The sequence below is a fragment of the Rhinatrema bivittatum genome, chromosome 4 (genome assembly GCF_901001135.1).
Source record: "Rhinatrema bivittatum chromosome 4, aRhiBiv1.1, whole genome shotgun sequence".
Taxonomy (NCBI): domain Eukaryota; kingdom Metazoa; phylum Chordata; class Amphibia; order Gymnophiona; family Rhinatrematidae; genus Rhinatrema; species Rhinatrema bivittatum.
Genome location: NC_042618.1, coordinates 482,601,657 through 482,620,646, shown reverse-complemented (window position 1 = coordinate 482,620,646; position 18,990 = coordinate 482,601,657). Strand labels below are relative to the sequence as shown.

Below are 18,990 nucleotides of genomic sequence, written 5' to 3'. Positions count from 1 at the left end.
GAAAACTAATGACATTTTAACAGTTTTAAATTTTAACAGATTTTTGTTGTTGCTATAATAGAATTAACCTTTCAAGTGATGAAGCTTCATGTAAGAAGAGCAGGACATAGACCTCACCTGTAGGGACAAACAACGTGTGGCCTTGCTTCACAACACATTTGTAACACTTATCCACCTTGTCTCCAAAAAACTCTTCGCTCTGAATGACAGAAGAGCTCCAGGATTCATAGAGTGCCAGGTTCTCAGCAGTAGGCTTGATCAAGTAAAAGATTTTCTCACCCTACAGACAAGAAAACAATACAGAGGTGGTGGCATTTTAGTACATAACCCTGCCTTGGTTATTTTTCTATATCAGCAAAGTATCAGAAGCCCTTCAGCTAGAAGGGATGAGGGAACTGTGATCTTTTTCAGCTTTAAGGTTTTCATTAGGGAAATTGGAGATTTCTCCAAATGAAGCTGCCTTGATTTCAGAAAGGTGGTATATTAAATCAAAAATAAAAAATCTCCTCCTGCAGCATAAGATTAGTACCTTCCTGTTCAGAACAGATCTACCTCAAGTAGACCCGACTGTAGGAGGATCCTATTTGCCATGTTCTGGTCCAGGACTACTCACAGGGATTGAGATAGTCTTTGTCCCTTCCTGCCAGATACATGACAAGGTCACCCCTTGTGAGAGATCAACCAACTATACACCTTGAAAGTAACAGTAACATCAGAATAACCGAAATGACCCATCCAGTCTGCCCAGCAAGGTGCTCAAATCAAGTTAAAACTCTAAACAGAAGTAACTACTACTCTGTGCAGGTTACCTCCATGCCTTTCTTGGAAGCACAATACAATCATTTCAATGTAGTTTTGGGTTGAATCACTGCTCCATTCAGGTTACTAATTTTGTTTCTATCTTCTTGTCGATAAAGGATCCACTATTTATCCCACACTTATTAAATTCTGCTCCTGTTTCCACTACTTCCTCTGGGCAGGCATTCCATACATCCACCATCCTTTCCATTAACAAATATATTCTGATGTTGTTCCGAAGTCATTGTAGCTTCAAGCTGTGATCCTAGATCTACTTCCTTTCCATTAGAAAAAGTTTATTTGTACAATAATATTTTTAAGATATTTAAATCTGTATCATATCCCCCCCTTGGATTTTCACGTTTAGGTACTCAAGTCTCATCTCATGACTTTTGATTGTCTCTCTGGACCGTTGCTGGCCTCCAGAATGGCCTGTACAGGAGCATTACCACCTTTGCCTTACTGATTATGCTTTTGTCTTTGCTGCCCAGAATCTCTCTGGCTTTAGCCACTGCCTTGCCTGTTTCGCTACCTTTAGATCGATTGATACTATCACATCATTCATTTCATTTATTAAAACTTTATAACCCACTTGAAAAGAGCATGTTTCCCAAGCACTAGTACAAAAATTTAAAACAAACTTCAAACACTAACATGAAAGAAAAATAAGTAAAATTCAGCAATTCGCAATCAAAATTAAAACATTCAAACAGAAAAATTCAACAAATTATTACAGCATCACAAAATTACAACCACCCCTCACTCTGCAAAAGTAGCTTAAGTTTTGTCAAATGCATTAAAAAAAGAAAACAGGTCTTAAGTGTCTTCCTAAACTTAAAGTAGGCATAGATAGAACAAATGTCTAGTAGTAAAGAGTTCCATAAAAATGGTGTTTCATAACTGAAAAGAAAATTAGGTCTTACCTTCGATAATTTTCGTTCCTGTAGTACCAAGGATCAGTCCAGACTCCTGGGTTTTGCCTCCGCACCAGCAGGTGGAAACAGAATATTTGACAGGCTCTGCCATATATACCAGGGTGCCACCCACAGCCTGCCAGTATTACACAATGTCAAAGCAGAATGAACCCCTACTGTCACTAACTATATACATGAAGATCAATCGGGGAACCCTCGGGCCACTCCCCTCCAACAAGGATCCGAACCAGACAATCGGCAAGGAACAGAGATAAGGAGCTCCTCAGAGCCAACAAACTTTAGAACAAAATTTAGGAACAGTGGACTCTCCGAACTTAACTCAGCAGTGGGAGGGACTCTGGACTGATCCTTGGTATTACAGGAACGAAAATTATCGAAGGTAAGACCTAATTTTCTTTTCCCTGTATGTACCGGATCAGTCCAGACTCCTGGGATGTACCAGAGCTCAACTACATGGGGTGGGAAACTGAGAGGCCCGCTCTCAACACGCCTGCTCCGAAATTGCCCTCTCTGGAGTCCTGTACATCCAGACGATAATGACGTGCGACCGTGTGCAACGACTTCCAAGTCGCTGCTCTACAGATCTCTAGTGGGGAGATCTGCTGACACTCCGCCCAGAAAGCCGCCTGGGAGAGAGTAGAGTGCGCCTTCAGTCCCAAAGGCAAGGGTTGACCAGCTGAAAGGTATGCGGAATTTATAGCTTCCTTTAACCACCTCGAGATGGTGGTCTTGGACGCCATATTACCTTTCTTGGGACCCTTCCAAAGAACGAAGAGGTGATCCGAAACCCGAAAACCATTAGTGACTTCCAGGTAGCGTAAGAGGACCCTACGCACATCCAGCTTTTTCAACTCCTTGGAAAGTATCTGACCTATCGATATGCGAGAAAGTCGGAAGCTCCACCAATTGGTTCAGGTGAAAGGAAGAAACTACTTTGGGTAGAAAGGAAGGAACTGTCCGGAGACTAACTCCGGACTCAGAGATGCGCAAGAAGGGTTCCCTGCAGGACAAAGCCTGCAGCTCAGAAACTCTCCTGGCCGAAGTGATCGCCACCAAAAACACGACCTTCAAAGTGAGATCCTTCAGAGATGCCCTCTTCAGAGGTTCAAACGGGGGTGCACACAAAGCTTTGAGCACCACATTAAGGTTCCAGGAAGGACAAGGAGCACGCAGCAGTGGACGTAAGTGCCTTGCCCCCTTTAGGAAACCCCCTTTAGGAAACGTACAATGTCAGGTTGAGATGCTAACGTCCTCCCTTCCACCGTGCCCTGCAAACTGAGAGCCGCCACCTGTACACGTAACGAACTACAAGACAGCCCCTTGGCTAAACCGTCCTGAAGAAAGGCTAAAATATCAGAGACGGCCGCCCGAGTAGGTCGAACCATCCGAGAAGCACACCATGATTCGAACACTTTCCAAACACGAATATATGACAATGAAGTCAAGGTCTTGCGCGACCGAAGAAGGGTGGACACCACTGCATCCGAATAACCTTTGCCTCTTAAACGGCGCCTCTCAAAAGCCATGCCGCTAGACAAAAGCAATCTACCTGATCGAAACAGACCTGTCCCTGATGAAGTAGATTCGGTAATGGTGGAAGACATAGCAGAGCTTCTACTGCTAGGTTGACCAGGTCTGCAAACCACGGCCGCAGAGGCCACTCAGGGGCCACCAGGATAACTTCCGCAGGGTTGACACTCTATGCGACGAAGGACCTTGCCTATCAGAGGCCAAGGAAGAAAAACATACAAAAGGATTGACGTCGGCCAGGGCAGCGCCAAGGTGTCCACCCCTTCCGCTCTCGGGTCCCTGCACCGGACAAAAAAGCGTGGAGTCTTGGCATTCCGAAAGGTCCCATCAGATCCATGGCCTGCTGTCCCTACCTGTCGCAGATGAGCTGGAAGGCGCTGTCCATCAGTTCCGATTCTCCGGGGTTGAGCTGTCTGCTCAGAAAATCCGTGTGAATGTTGTCTACCCCTGCAATATGGGATGCGGCTATGCAGAGAAGATGCCGCTCCGCTCATTGAAGGAGAAGACGAACTTCTAAAGCCACCGGGCGACTCCGGGTCCCCCCCCCCCGATGGTTGATGTAGGCCACTGTAGTTGCATTGTCGGACAGGACCCTGACCGCCTTTCCCTGAACCAGGGGAAGGAAGGCCCTCAGCACCAGACGTACCGCCCTAGTCTCCAGGCAATTGATCGACCAGCGCGACTCGGTCGCGGACCAGCTTCCCTGAACTGACTGACGCAGACACACCGCTCCCCAGCTGAAGAGGCTCGCGTCCGTGGTGTGGACCGTCCAATCCGGAGCTATAATCGGAACCCCCCTTGAGAAGGTTGTCTGAGTGTAACCACCATCCCAGGCTGGACCTTGCCATAGCCGTCAGGGGCAACGGAAGATAGAATTGTTCGGAGACTGGGCTCCAGCGGGAAAGTAACGCCGATTGTAAGGGACACATATGCGTGAAAGCCCATGGAACCAATTCTAGGGTGGATGCCATGGAACCAATCAACTGCAGATAGTCCCACACCGTCGGCGGTTGCATCTGTAACAGGACCAAGACCTGTCCCCGCAGTTTGCGACAATGGTCTATGGACAGAAAGACCTTGCCTTGCCGCGAGTCAAATAACGCTCCCAAAAATTCCAGAGACTGAGATGGATTGAGTTGACTCTTGGCCGTGTTGACCACTCAGCCGAGAGAGTGCAACAATTGTAGAACCCGCTTGATCGCTGAGCGGCAGAGCTCCTCTGATTTTGCGTGAATCAACCAATCGTCCAGGTACGGATACACTAAGAGGCCCTCTCGTCATAACTGTGCTGCCACTACCACCATTATCTTGGTGAAAGTTCTGGGGGCCTTCGCGAGCCGGAATGGTAACGCCTGAAATTGGTAATGCTTTCCCAACACAAAGAACCTGAGATATTTCTGGTGATCCTTCCGAATTCCGATGTGAAGGTACGCCTCCGTAAGGTCCAGCGAGGCCAGGTACTCTCCCGGTCTCACCAAAGCAATCACAGACCTCAAGGTTTCCATGCGAAAGCGTGGTATCCACAGGCAGTGGTTGACCTCTGAGATCTAGAATGGGCCGAAAGGAGCCCTCTTTCTTTGGAAAGACGAAGTATATGGAGTAGTGTCCTCTTCGTTGCTCCAAGACGGGAACTGGAACTATGACCCCCAGGTTTAGCAACCGGGCCAACGTCTGTTGGACCGTTTCTCGCTTGTCTGCGTGCCCGCACGGGGACAGAAAGAACCTCGGTCTGGGCTGGCGAGCAAAATCTAAGGCGTAGCCGTGTCTTATCACAGAGTACCCACTGGTCTGTCATGATTGTGGTCCAAGCCTCGTAAAAGAGGGCTAGCCTGCCCCCTACCTTCGGCACCGAGGGATGGACCGGCAGGCCATCATTGTCCTGACTTACCGCCGGGGGTGGAGGAGGTGGAAAAGCAGGTCTGCCAAAGCGCCGCCCCCAAAAGGGCTGAGACTGCTATCTACTTCCCCCCGAACGAAAAGAGGTCGAGGGTGTACTAGGACGAGGGGCCCGAGACTTACGGTTACTCCTAAATCTAGGCCGAGACTAGAAAGATCCTTTGGACCTTGACCTGTCCTCTGGCAGGCGATATCCTTTATTCTCACCCAGTAACTGTATCATGTAATCCAATTCCTTGCCAAAAAGCAGTTTTCCCTTAAAGGGTAAAGAGCCCAGGCGAGATTTAGAGGCCCCGTCCGCCAACCAGTTCCGTAGCCACAAAAGGCACAGAGCTGAGACGGCTGACACCATGGAGCGCACCGAAGTTCTGAGGAGATTGTGTAGCGTATCCGTGCTGTATGAGACTACCGCCTCTAGACGCCCGGCCTGTCTAGCTTCTTCCTCCAACAGGCCCTCATTGGCGAGCAGTTGCTGCACCCAATGCAGTCCTGCCCGTAGGGCAAAGTTACTGCAGATCGCTGCTCGGGCCCCCCAGAGTGGAAACCTCGAAAGTCTTCTTCAATTGGATTTCCAACTTGCGATCCTGTAAGTCCTTCAATGCCGTGGTGCCCGTGACCGGAATCGTCGTCCTCTGTTACTGCTGACACCGCCGCATCCACTATTGGAACCCACAACACCTACAGAGCCTCCTCTGGCAAGGGATAGAGCTTATACATGGCCTTCGTAACCTTCAGGCCTAGGTCTGGAGTATCCCATTCACGAAAGAGAAGGTCCGTCGACGAGAAGTGGAAGGGGAAAGTGGTAGGGGGGCCACTCAAACCCAGCAACACTGGGTCCATTGAGCCCAGCCTAGACTCCGTTGGCGGGGTATCAATCCCTAATTCCCTCAAGATGGCGGGAATAAGGGGGGGCAACTCCTCCCGTCTGAAGAGGCGTATCACCCTCGGGTCGTCCCCCTCAGACGTCTGGCTTTGCCGCGCTGACCCCTGCGCAGTGTTCCATCTCCCTCTGCCCCCCTCGGGGCAGAAGGAGATGGAACGTGTGCCGGCTAACCAGTACCCCCTCGAACGTGCACCAGCTAACCAGTACCCCTTGAGCCGCCCCGATGACCCCTCACCTCCGGGGATGCAGGCGGAGCACAACCCATCCCGCGAGAGGAGCACGCTAGCAGAGCCGCAGGCCTTGCCTCGTGGCATGCCGGTTCTGCCTAGACTGCCTTGCAAACGTGCGAAAACAATAAAAAAAACGACCGCGCGGGAAGGGGAGGGAGGGAGGCAGGGAGGGAAGAAAAACGCCACCGTGGTAAGGCTGGAGAGTCGTAAAAACAAAGACTATTTTTGTACCTCCAGAGCTGTCCCTCGAAGAGTGCTGGATCGGTCTGGCAGGGGTGAGTGAGCCGGGCTCCCCGGTATCACCCCTGCTGGGCTTGGTAAGCGGGGCCCTCGACCCCTTGCCCCAGCAACCTGCTCTACCAGGGGGATGGTCCCCTCAGGACCTCACAAACCCCCTGGGAACCAAGGACCGTTCTTCTAAATCTGTTTCCCTTTTTTATTTTTTTCAATGAACTTAAACAAAGGAAAGAAAGCAAACAGGAACAACAATCCCCTGACTATCCTCCCCAATCTTTTTGTTTTAATATTTTCAGGCTGTGGGATCTGCACCCAGACCAGCTGCTGGAGACAGAGAAATACTGGCAGGCTGTGGGTGGCACCCTGATTATATAAGGCAGAGCCTGTCAAATCATGCTCTGTCTCCACCTGCTGGTGCGGAGGCAAAACCCAGGAGTCCGGACTGATCCGGTACGTACAGGGAATATGGTTTCTCTGGTGGAATCTAAATGAATTATCAAAAATGATGGGACACACAAGTCCTACTTGAGATGAACGTAAGGAACGAGACTAACATTTTAGAGAAATAAGGTGGAAGACCCATTAAAAGAGTACGAAACAAGACAAAACATTAAATTGAATTCTGTAAAAAACAAACAAACCAAGAAAACTGGAAACTAGTGCAATTGTCTCAAGACAGGTGATATGATCATACTTACAGGGATCAAAGGTCAACCATGCTGCAGTATTCTGCAACATCTGGAGACATTTCAATTATGAATTAATTACCTCCAGGTACAAAGTTACAATAAAGCAGAGTTGCTTACATGTAACAGGTGTTCTCCCAGGACAGCTGGATGTTAGTCCTCATATATGGGTGACATCGCAGGATGGAGCCCAATCACAGAACACTTTTGTCAGTGTCTAGAGCTTTGAATGGCACCTACTGGGCATGCCCAGCATGGCACTAATCCTGCATCTAGCAGGGGTCCCCCTTCAGTCTCGTCTTATAGTTAAAAGTACGTGCGAAAAATAAGAAAACATAAGCGAACCCAACTCTGCGGGGTAGCAGGCAGATTTCATGAGGACTAACATCCTGCTAGCCTGTGAGAACATCCGTTACAGGTCAGCAACTCTGCTTTCTCACAGGACAAGCAGGATGGAGTCCTCACATATGGGTGAGTAGCAAGCTGAGGATGCCTGAGCAATACACCAAATGCACCCAAAAGACTTGCAACAGGCACAACAGGGGTGCAATTTGGTAAGGAGGGCATCCTGAAACCCTGGGCGGTTTGGTGGAAGGATGTTGGGTAGTTAAACTGAAAACAAGTTGCGTAGAACAAATTGGCCGAAGATGAAATCTTGTCTGCCAGCCTTATCTAAGCAATAATGGGCTGCAAAGGTATGGAGAGAACTCCAGGTAGCAGCCTTACAATTATCAGCAAGCAGCACCGAACAGAGGTGCGCTACCAATGTCACCATGGCCCTGGTAGAGTGTGCTTTCACATGGTCTTGCAGCAGAATGCCTGCTTGCTGGTAGCAAAAAAGTACAGTCCGCTAACCAGGAGGAGAGGGTCTGCTTTCCCACAGGATTTCCCAATTTGATGGTGTCGAAAGACACAATTGAGTGGATTTCCTGTGGGCAGACGTGCAGTCTAGATAGAAGGCTAGGGCACGTTTGCAGTCCAAAGAATGCAGAGCCTGTTCTCCTGGGTTTGAATGGGGCCTGGGGAAAAAGGTAGGTAGGATGATGGATTGATTAATATGAAATTCCGATACTATCTTTGGTAAAAACTTAGGGTGAGTGCGGAGCACTACCCTGTCATGCAGAATTTTAGTGTAAGGCAGGTAGGTAACTAACGCCTGCAACTCACTAACTCTGCTCGAGCGGAGGTAATAGCGAGAAGATAAACTACTTTCCAGGTGAGATAGCAGAGATCACAAGAATGGAGAGGCTCAAACGGAGGTTTCATGAGCCGCCCCAAAACCACGTTAAGGTCCCAAACAGGCGCTGGACGGCGCAGTGGAGGTTTTAAGTGGAGCAAGCCTCTCATGAAGAGTGTTACTAAGGGTTGTGTTGAAATAGCAACATCCCCCATGCCCTTATGAAACACGGCTACCGCGCTGACATGATGGAGGAAGTTTTCAGGCCTGACAGGTGCCAGAGATAGTCCAGAAACTTCACACTGGAACAAGTAAAGGGGTCTATGGACATGGAAGTGCACCAGACCTTAAACCTCTTCCATTTAGAACGATAAGACCTTCTCATGGAAGGCTTTCGTGAAGCTACCAGGACTCGGGACGCCGACTCAAAGGTCAAGAGGTTGGAATATTAACCTTTCAACATCCAGGCAGTCAGGGATAGGGCCTGGAGGTTGGGGTGGCGAAGGCACCTGTCATTCTGAGTTATCAGAAGTGGATCCTTCCCCAGAGGAATGTGCCGGTGCACTAAGAGGCCCTGGAAGATTGGGAACCACATCTGGCATGGCCAGTGAGGGGCTATTAGAATCATTACGCCCTTGCCCCCCTCCGTAACTTAATGTGAGTCTTCGATATGAGTGGAAGTGGAGGGTACACGTAGAAGAGACAGTTGGCCCACAAGAGGGCGAAAGCGTCCGTCTGTTGCGAGTGGTGGCTGCAAGTTAAAGAGCAGAAGTTTTCTACTTTGCAGTTGTGGACTGACGCAACGAGGTCTATGTGAGGGTAACCCCAACGCTGGAATATTGTGTCCGCTACTGTGGGGTTCAGAGACCACTCGTGCGAATGAAACATGTGACTCAACTTGTCCGCCAACACATTGTCCACGCCCGGCAAGTAGGTGGCTGTGAGGCACATCGAGTGGGAAAAGGCACACGACCATATCTGTGCAGCTTCCTGACACACAAGGTAGGAGCCCGTTCCCCCTTGCTTGTTGATGTACCACATCGCCACCTGATTGTCGGTTTGAATCAGGATGGCTTTGTTCGAAAGGCAATCTTGGAAAACCTTGAGGGCATATCTGATTGCCTGAAGGTCCAGGAAATTTATCAGGTGTTTGGCTTCCTCTGGAGACCAGGTTCCCTGGGACTGTAGGTCGCCGACACAAGCACCCCATCCTAGGTTGGAGGCATCTGTCGTCAAGATAATTTGAGGTTCTGGAGCCTGAAATGGAAGGCCTTGAAGTAGATTGGAGTGTTGTATCCACCAGGCGAGCGACAGGCGGAGCTATGTGGTAACGTGAACAATGCTGGATGTTGGCCGACAAGCTTGAACCCACTGGGATTTTAAAGGTCCACTGCATTACTCTCATGGCTAGGTGGGCCAGCGGAGTGACATGCACCATGGATGCCATGTGACCCAGCAGTATGAGGAAATGACGAGCAGTTGAGGATACTCGAGTCTGTAAATGATGTGCCAGGGAGGCCAGGGTGAAAGCCCAATCCTGAGGGAGGAAGGCTTTTGCCTGTATAGTGTTTAGGTTGGCCCCCATAAAGGATAGGGTTTGGGATGGAACTATCTTGGATTTGGGATAGTTGATTAGAAACCCTAGGGAGATCAGGGTATGGAGAGTGAGACGCAAGGACACCAATGCGGCTTGTTGAGTCGGAGCCCTTATCAACCAATCATCGAGATAAGGGTAGACATGGACACCCTGATTCCTGAGGAAGGCTGCCACCACCACGAGGCACTTGGTAAAGACTCGTGGGGTGGACACTAGGCCGAATGGTAGTACTCTGTACTGGAAGTGGCGAGGGCAGACCAGGAATTGCAGGAATTTGTGATGAGATGGAATAATTGAGATGTGTGTATGCGTCGGAGATCCAGAGAGCACAGCCAATCCCCTTCTTTGCAGAAGAGAAAGTAGAGAGCCCAAGGTCACCATTCTGAACTTCTCCCTTTGTAGATACTTGTATAGGGCACGAAGGTCCAGGATTGGACAAACGCCACCTGACTTTTTTGGGATGAGAAAATACTGGGAATAGAAACCCTACCCCTGTTGGGAGAGGGATACTGGTTCTATTGCCCGGGACTGGAGGAGGGTTGAAACCTCCTGTTCTAGAAGGGGAGAGAGATCGGACAATCCCCACGTCAGCTGAGGTGGGGAGTCTGCCAGTACAGTCAGGAAGTTGAGGTGGTAACCCTGAGAGACTACTGCAAGCACCCACTGATTGGTGGTGACTGTGTGCCAAATGTTGGTGAAGTGGCAATCGGCCGCCAACTGGTACAGATGGGAGGTTGGCATATGCTCTCCAGGGAGGAGTCAAAACCCTGACGCTGGACCCGGCTGTGGATTTTTTAAAAAACTAATGGCCCTTGCTGGTTCACAAGTCCTTACCTCCAAATCTGGAGGATTGAGGATCCCACGACAATGCCCTCTTTTTTGAGGGAGCCTGTAAAGAAACAGGGTCAGGTGACGAATGAGCCTCCGATGAGGCAAAAAGTTCCTGAAGTCTATAAGCCCGTTTGTTTCAGGGCTCTCGGAGACATTCTTGACCAAGGCATCAGTAATATCGGTCATGGCCATCCGTGACCGACATTACCTTACCGCAACTACAGGGTTTAAACCCCGATTTTGACTTTTTTTTTTTAAATGCCGAGGAGAAGGACAGCTCTGCGTGCGATCCTGCTCGCGGAAAAAACAGACTGAGGAGATTCCGTTACTTTCCTGCGTGGGAACACACGCGCAGCTGCAGAGAGCAAAACTCTAATCTCTGAGAAGCTCCGCCTCCCGGACCTGATTGACAGATCCCATGACAGCATGGCTAATTCAGCCCTGCTATCGACGGGAAAAAAATGGATTAAAAGAAACAAGAGGTGGAGGAGGATGGTTAATTATTATAATAATGCACATTACAATGGAGTAATGGCATATTTGTGAGTGAAACCTCCCTACGCCATCTTTAAAAATCTGTTTTCACAAAAAAAGTTTTGAATTTTGCATTATGGATAATATCCATTAGAATCATTTTTGATAAAAAGAATTGACACAGTGTGGTATTGGATTGCAACAAAATTGAAGATATTTAAGGGAATAAAAATAAGAACGGAGGGGATATAGTTGGGAAGATTACATGGTGGAGATTCCCTCCTAGAATTATTGTGTGTGTGTGTGTGTGGGTCATAGGTGTCTAAAAAAGAAAGTAAGGGCATTAAATCCACACAAGGGTTTTAGGTAGGATATGATGGTGGTGTGTAGTAACAGTTGCTATATCAATATTGGCTCATGTGCTGAATGATAAATGGGATGCTCCTTTTTTGTAACCGTGCATACATATTTGATCTGTTTTTATTACTATTTTATGTTGTATTATATACACAACATTGACCAGCTAGCTCAGTTGGCAGATGCATTTAATAAGGAAGTCTAAATAAAAATAAGTGGTTGGCTCTGTGGACCTTGTGTCAGGCCTTCCAGGCCAGCTTTTTTGGAGCTGGAAAGTTTAACAGCAAAGAAGTCTTGAAACCTATCCTTTTAGGTCTTTTGCACCGGTCTCACAACCAGAGGTGCTGTGGCCTTCTCTGAAGCATACATAGCATACGCTGTGATGATCCATGAACAACACTTCTGTGTGCACTTGCGGCAGAACCTAAAGCCACTCCTGGTGACAAATGTCAATGTAGTGAAATCCATAGTTGAATTTTCTTCCTTCAGAAGATATGCCCAAAGGGGGGGGGGAAAAAAAAGTGGCCAATAGGCCTGCAACACGTGGCAATGCTGAAAAAACATGTAGACCGGCAAAACAGCAGGGCTGTCAAAAAGTTAAAGAAACAAACTGTCGAAAAGTCAGCCTGTGACTCAGTAGTAAAGCTATATACTATCATGAGGAGGGCCAGAGTTGGTCAGAGGTGCAGATGCTGTATAAGCAGCATTCACAGCCTCTCAAGGTGGGTGGGAGGGGAGAGCTGTCCCAACCAGTGTTCTACAGGCTGGCATTAGGTAGCTCCTGGCCAAGAACAGTCTCAGCAATGGCTGGGCTAAGGAAGATTATAAAAATAGGAGAAACTTGCAAAGAGTCCATTGCCAACTGAGGTAGAAGCCTAAAGAAGGCAGCAGAAACTGCCAGGCCAAAAATACAAAAAAGAAAACAAAACTGCTGAAAAACACTACCAGTAACAGAGAAGAGTTCCCCCTGCAGAGCTGAAGTCATGACAGAGGCAGGCTGTGGGGCAGCCCAAGTCTGACCCATCAGGCCTCTGCATGGTCATGTGACCCACGTGTGTGACAACTGTAGCTAATCTGTCTTCACAGAATACAAATGTCACTTACCCACAGAACATGGTACCAGACCGAGGTGCCTCCAAAGTCAATGTGAAAATCAGTATAGCTGCCATCCACACCCATCAGGCAGTATTTCTGAACAAAGGGCTTCGGGAAGACAGAATCATCTGGCCAGTAATTCTCTACCCAAGATAGTTTTTTGGCAATATCTGGCACTTTCACCAAATCGGACATCCTAAGAGAGAAAATAAAGATATTTAGCTATATCTGGAAGGAATTCTGTATTTTGTAGGATTGCAGGGACCTGGAAATGAAACTCTCAGAGACAAAAGATTTTCAACCTAATCAGTCATGTTTTCAGTATATTCAAAATGAATATGCATAAGATAGATCTGCATACAATGGAGATACTGATTTGCATGCACTATCATTCATATTGAATGTGGATATCCTGAAAACCTAACTGGCTAGGTAGATCCTGAGGACTGGGTTGAAAACCACTGGTATACACACCCGATACCTGATGCACCTGCAATGACTTGGATAGATCAGATGCTTTGATAATCCACTGTATAGATCTTCATAACTAGCATAACCAGACTATTTAAAATATTCTTCCCTCTTCTAATCCATCTGAAAAAGGCAGCACTAGAAAATACCTAAAGTGAAACCTGTACACAAAACAAAAACACACCTGCTTCTGAACCCCAAGACTAGAATACACAGATTTTGTTTTTCCCTGAATTTTATACAATAATTTATAACATGACAGCATGTGCTGGCATGGAGCAGTTGTCTGAAACAAAGTTAAGTAAAAATGGGACAGTGTGAGGAAAGCAAAGCATAAAAACGTAACATATGCCATGCTGGGTCAGACCAAGGTTCAGTATACTTTCTCAGACAGTTGCCAATTTGGGCACAAACACACAATAGATTCCAAAAAATAGATCTATTTCTTGTTGTTGAATCCCAGGGATAAACAGTAGCGTTCTCGAGTCCATGGACTTTCCTGCCAGAACCTAGTCCAAATTTTATAGCTTATTTCATAAGATCACAAAGTGTGCCATGCTGAGTCAGACCAAAGTTCATTGAGTCAAGCATCCTCCTGTCTCAGACAGTGGCCAGACTTGCAGATGCCTGGCAGAGCTCCAATTATTGATCTATTGCTTTTGTGTCTCACCCAGGGATAAGCACCAGCTTTCCCAAGTCTACCTGGCTAATAACTGCTTATGGATTTTTCCTTCAGGAACTTGTTAATCTTCTTTTGAGCCCAATTATGTTAGCAGCCTTTACCACATCCTCTGGAAACAAATTCCATAGCTTGACTGTGCGGCCAGTGAAACATGTGTCCTATGGTTTGCTTTAAATCTGCTGGTTGCTTGTTTCATGAAACGTGCCCTAGTATTGTTTGGAAAAAAACCCCAAAAAACCCATCCCCGGAGTTGATTTGAGGCGCTGGCTGGGTCTTTGGGGCCCCTCTGTTGCCTTGGGCGGCTATGTGGGGCCTGTTGCTGCTGATGGGACTAAGGTGGCGGAGGAGGATAGAATCTCCTCAGGTGGAAGACAGACTTCCTGTGAACAGACCTCGAAGGCCTCCTGGATGAAAACAGGTCCTCAGTACCAGCGGAGAGCTGTTGGTATGTCGCATGGTGGTCATGAATTTGGGCCAGTGTCCTTCACTTTATCTCCGAAGAGATTCTCTCCTATGCACAGCACATCAGCAAGTCACTCCTATACCTCCTGATGGAGATCTGAGGAACACAGCCAGGTGAGTCTTTGGGCACTGATCTCTGCAGCAGAGACCCTCGATGCTGCTTTAAAAACATTGTATGTTGAGTGGATCCGTGTTTTCCACACTCTAGACACTTGTGTACCAGCAACTGGAGTGTGCCCTGCTGCTGTTGAGACAACTGCTTGGCTACACCTGCACCTGCTTCAGGATGTCCTGTATATATTGGCCCATAAAGAGCTGGTAGGCCACTATGTGGGCAAGAAGGATAGTACCTTGAAACACTTTCCTCCCAAGAGCATCCATGGCCCTCTGATCCTTTCCTGGGAACACAGAGGAATGAGTCCGTCACTTGGCCTTCTTGAGAGCAGATTTGACCATGACAGATTGGTGTGGCAGCTGCTGCTTGTTGAATCCGGGAGCCTTCTGGATGAGATATACTGCATCTGCATTCCTATTCACTGAGGTTTTTCTTTTCCATATCCTCAACAACTCTATATGGATCTCATGCACTGGGACTGCCAATCTCCTTAGGAGGCTCTGTGTACGGGAGAACATCCAGAATCTTGTGACGAGTATCATCCTCTGTCTGCAAATTAAATGGGATAGTTTCAGCCATCAACTGACAAAGCCTGTAAAAAGTCTTTCAAGGGAGACTTTTTTGCCATTGGGAGGAGACTGGTCAGAGGGGAGACCACCCAATGAATCAGGATCCAACACACCTGAGCCCCTTCCCTTCAAGAGTTGTAGAGATCCTCGTCCTCGCTGTCATAAGCAAGGAATAGGTTCCAAGGCACTCTGTTCCCATAACGCTGGCTGGGGACTAACAACTGGCCATGTCGGTCTGGACGCCGAGGCCGCCCCTATCGCCAGGGGAACTTCCTCCTCCAAGGAACCAGGGGCAACTACCGGATCAGTCTGTGGTGGTCTCAATGCCAACCCAGACGCTGACACCAATGAAGGGTCGATAGCACTTTGATTAGTGTATGCAGGGATTCAAGCCGCAGCACAAAGAGGGACAAAGCCGGGCTCGGTGCCATTGGTGCCCTGAAGCAGGGGCACCAAGTGTGCCTTCTCCATGGCCTGCTGAACATGTTTTGCCAGCTCCCCCTGGAAGATCACCAATGTCAAGACAGATCCAGGAGGTGCGATCAGATCCTCTTTGGAATAGAAAGGAAGAACAGTGGCAGACATCAGGACTGTTGGAGGCTGAGGCGAACCCCTAGGAACCATGGAGGAATGGTGCTCCTCGCCACGGGGGTCGCTTCAGGGGCATCATAACAGAGGCTGGTGCATCCCCATGCCCAGCACCACGCACTCAACAGGGACTGATACCTTCTTCAGCTTTCCTCTATGCTCAGATGGTCCTTCCCTGGTACAGAGGCCATAGACAACAAACCTGATGTCTTCAACCTGGAAGTTATTAGATGATACACTTAAAACTAACAAGAGAAATTTTTTTTACTCAACGCATAATTAAGCTCGGGAATTCGTTGTCAGAGGATTTGGTGAAAGCTAATAGTGTAGCGGCATTTAAAAAAGATTTAAACAAGTTCCTGGAGGAAAAGTCCATAAACCATTAAGATGGAGTTGCAGAAATGCACTTCTTATCCCTGGGATAAGCAGCATGGTATCTATCTATTCTTTGGGATCCTGCCAGGTATTTCTGACCTAGATTGGCCACTGCTGGGAACAGGATACTGGGCTTGACTGACCTTTTGGTTTAACCCAGAATGGCAAGTTTTATGTTTTTATATAAGAGATGAGTAATGGCCCCATCTTCAGCATTCCTGGAAGCCATCGATGCCATCTGAGCTGATGGCTCCACCAATGTCAATGGCTATCAATTCGGGTCTGAGGCCTTGATGTCAATGCATCAGATGCTGATGGATCGGTCTTCCGGGCCTGAAGAGCCAGTCCATCTTGTCTAGCCAGGACCTGTGTCCTTTTGGGGTTATCTGTTTGCAGTTGCTGCAATCCCGGACATTATGCTCCCAGGCAGAGGCAGTGATAGACTTAGTTCTTGTGCACAAAGGGCATCACATAAACCCAGTCGATGGCATGCTGTCACGAAAAAGGGATGCAATGTCTAAATCGATGGTGACTGCCGGCGATAGCTAGCAGGCACTGAATGCAACAGCGTCCCAGGGGATCAACTGTGAAAGAAAACTTACTGAAACATTGAAAAACCTGGCAGATGATAGAGGGGAGAACTAAGGGGACCCTGCATCAACTGTGCAATCCAGACAATGTAAAATTACTGTGAAAAACAGCAAAAAATACTCCAAGGAGGAGAAAAGTAGAGACTGAACGTCATCAAGACACTGGGCTCCACAGAAAAGGAGACAGAGTGCCTCTGAGCATGATCCAGCAATAGATCACGTGTCCCTGCGGGTTCCCCTCAAATTTCTAGAATTGGACAACTTTTCTGTGCCGAGCTCCATCAGATGACAACTCCCATATGTGAGGACTACCATCACTCTTGTCCTCAGAAAACACTGGATATTGACAAAATATGAAAAACATTTGCCTCCTTTTATAGGGAATACCAGACAGAAAACCTGATAAAAATGGATAGGACTGAACACTATTTTTAATAGACAAATGCTGGCCCTGGTCTAAGATAATTAGCAGAGGTTAAATAAGTAAAGAATTGACAGAAGTTCTAAAAATCAGCAAAAGCCTTAAACTGGATAAGGTGCCAGGGCAAGATGGGTTATCCACAAAGTTCTGCAAAACCTTCAAAGCAGCAGTTGGCTGGGACACTTTTTAAACTTAAATTCTCTTCTGGGAGGTCCAAGTATGGCAGGAATTACAGCAACTGTTAAGGAGGGAAAGGACAACACAATCTGTCAAACAGATCTATCTTCTCTCAATACAAATAAAAAGATTCTGGCAAATAATAGCCTAAACGTTGTCATATTATTCAGACATGTTTTTGTACATTATCATATGAAATTAATAAAAATGAAAAAGCTACCCAACCTATTCTAATACCTTTCTATTTCAAGCGGACCCTGGTGCTCTCCTTGTAGGATAACCCACTGCTGCAGCTAAGGACAGAAGTAGAAGTTTTTGGGGCACACTAATCCCTGGAATTCAGGAGACAATGGGTTGTTTATTTGTTTGTTTGTTTTTTTAAATAAGAGTATTGCACTGTGTAAATGAGTGCGTTTCCCTGGAAAAAAGAATGTCACCACGGACCTGGAACTGACAGTGTTTAAAGTCTTTTTAATGGTTAAGAAAAAAAAAAACCGAACATATATAAGGGAGATGCACTAATCCAGATGAGATCTAGCCAGACTCTTACTACAGTGAGTAAATGTAGGAAATACTATTCTTTTGGGACAATAGAGTTATAAGATTTACAACAGAACCACACATCTGATGGGGAATGCTTCACTGACAACTTACAAGTACATTCAAGGACTACTTGAAATCTGTCACTCACTTTGTGTCTGAGAACTCCAGGCTGATGACATTTAATACTTTTGGCCGCTCAGGATTCATGAAATATTTAATAAAGTTGTGGAGCTTCATTTTGCTGTCTGCTTGCCTCGCTACATCAATGACATCTATCACCTTGTCACCACCTGTGGAAGCAAAAATATAAATTACTGTTGTATAGGGTTTTCAAAATTAAGTTCCAGAAATCCAACTGCATTAAGTATGGTTATACCTAGAATTTTTACAGACAAATAGCATGGCATACATAATACATGTTAACAATATCTATGGCCTAGGATTTAAATGTCATTTTTTCCTGCATTTTGAAAGGTGCAATAATGTATGCCAGGGGGATGTGACCTGAGCAAGTAGCTCACTATAAACATGGCAGCGTATTCCTCACCTTCGCATGTTATACTTCTACAGTTCTGAAGTTTGCACAGAACTTAAGTTCTTTAGTACTACAACCATCTGAACCCTGGATGAGATACACAGAAGAGAAATAGACAGACTGATGTCTATAAGTGAAGAAAAAAAAACAAACAATGAGACATGGATGTGGCAAGGCTACTTAATTCTATTTTATTTAGCCATTACCATGGTGGCTTGAGCAGTTGCCTTGTTTTTTCAGAACCATTTATGCAAATTAATTTTGTTCTACTTCTAAATTAGAACTTGGGGTCTTAAGAAGATTCAGATGTTGCATCAACAATATCTATAACTCCCAAAGAATGAAATGCCACACATCCTCCAGACAAGTGACATGCTACAAGATTAAACAAATTAAAACACTTTTATCCTGACCGTATTTCCCCTTTCCACAAAGGAAAGAGCTTTACCTCCGTATAGGCACTGATGGGTCAGTTATGTCATATTGCCTCTCTGACTTTGTATGGATCGCAGACATGATTGTGACCTGGTCTTGAGACATACTACTGAGGAACATACAATACTGCTGTGTAATTAGGGTAAGAAACCTGCTGATGATCTTTAACAGATATATATCTCTGGCTAGTTATCAGAGCCCAGGATAAACTAGTATAGTTCTGCCCCTCACTCTCTCCTTCTGCTCTGATAACAGTCCTTGAAGACAGACACTCTTCCTGACTTCATCTTGTGTTGTCCCA

The 18,990-nt window shown here is 46.9% G+C and overlaps 1 protein-coding gene across 1 annotated transcript in view; it reads right to left on the bottom strand.

Moving 5' to 3' along the window:
* The window catches only part of KDM7A (lysine demethylase 7A), a 320,476-nt gene that overhangs the window by 168,844 nt on the left and 132,642 nt on the right, over positions 1–18,990 (bottom strand). Inside the window, 3 exon segments of the mRNA XM_029597359.1 lie at positions 118–280; positions 12,736–12,922; positions 17,868–18,009. Coding sequence (XP_029453219.1) covers positions 118–280; positions 12,736–12,922; positions 17,868–18,009 — 492 coding nt within the window.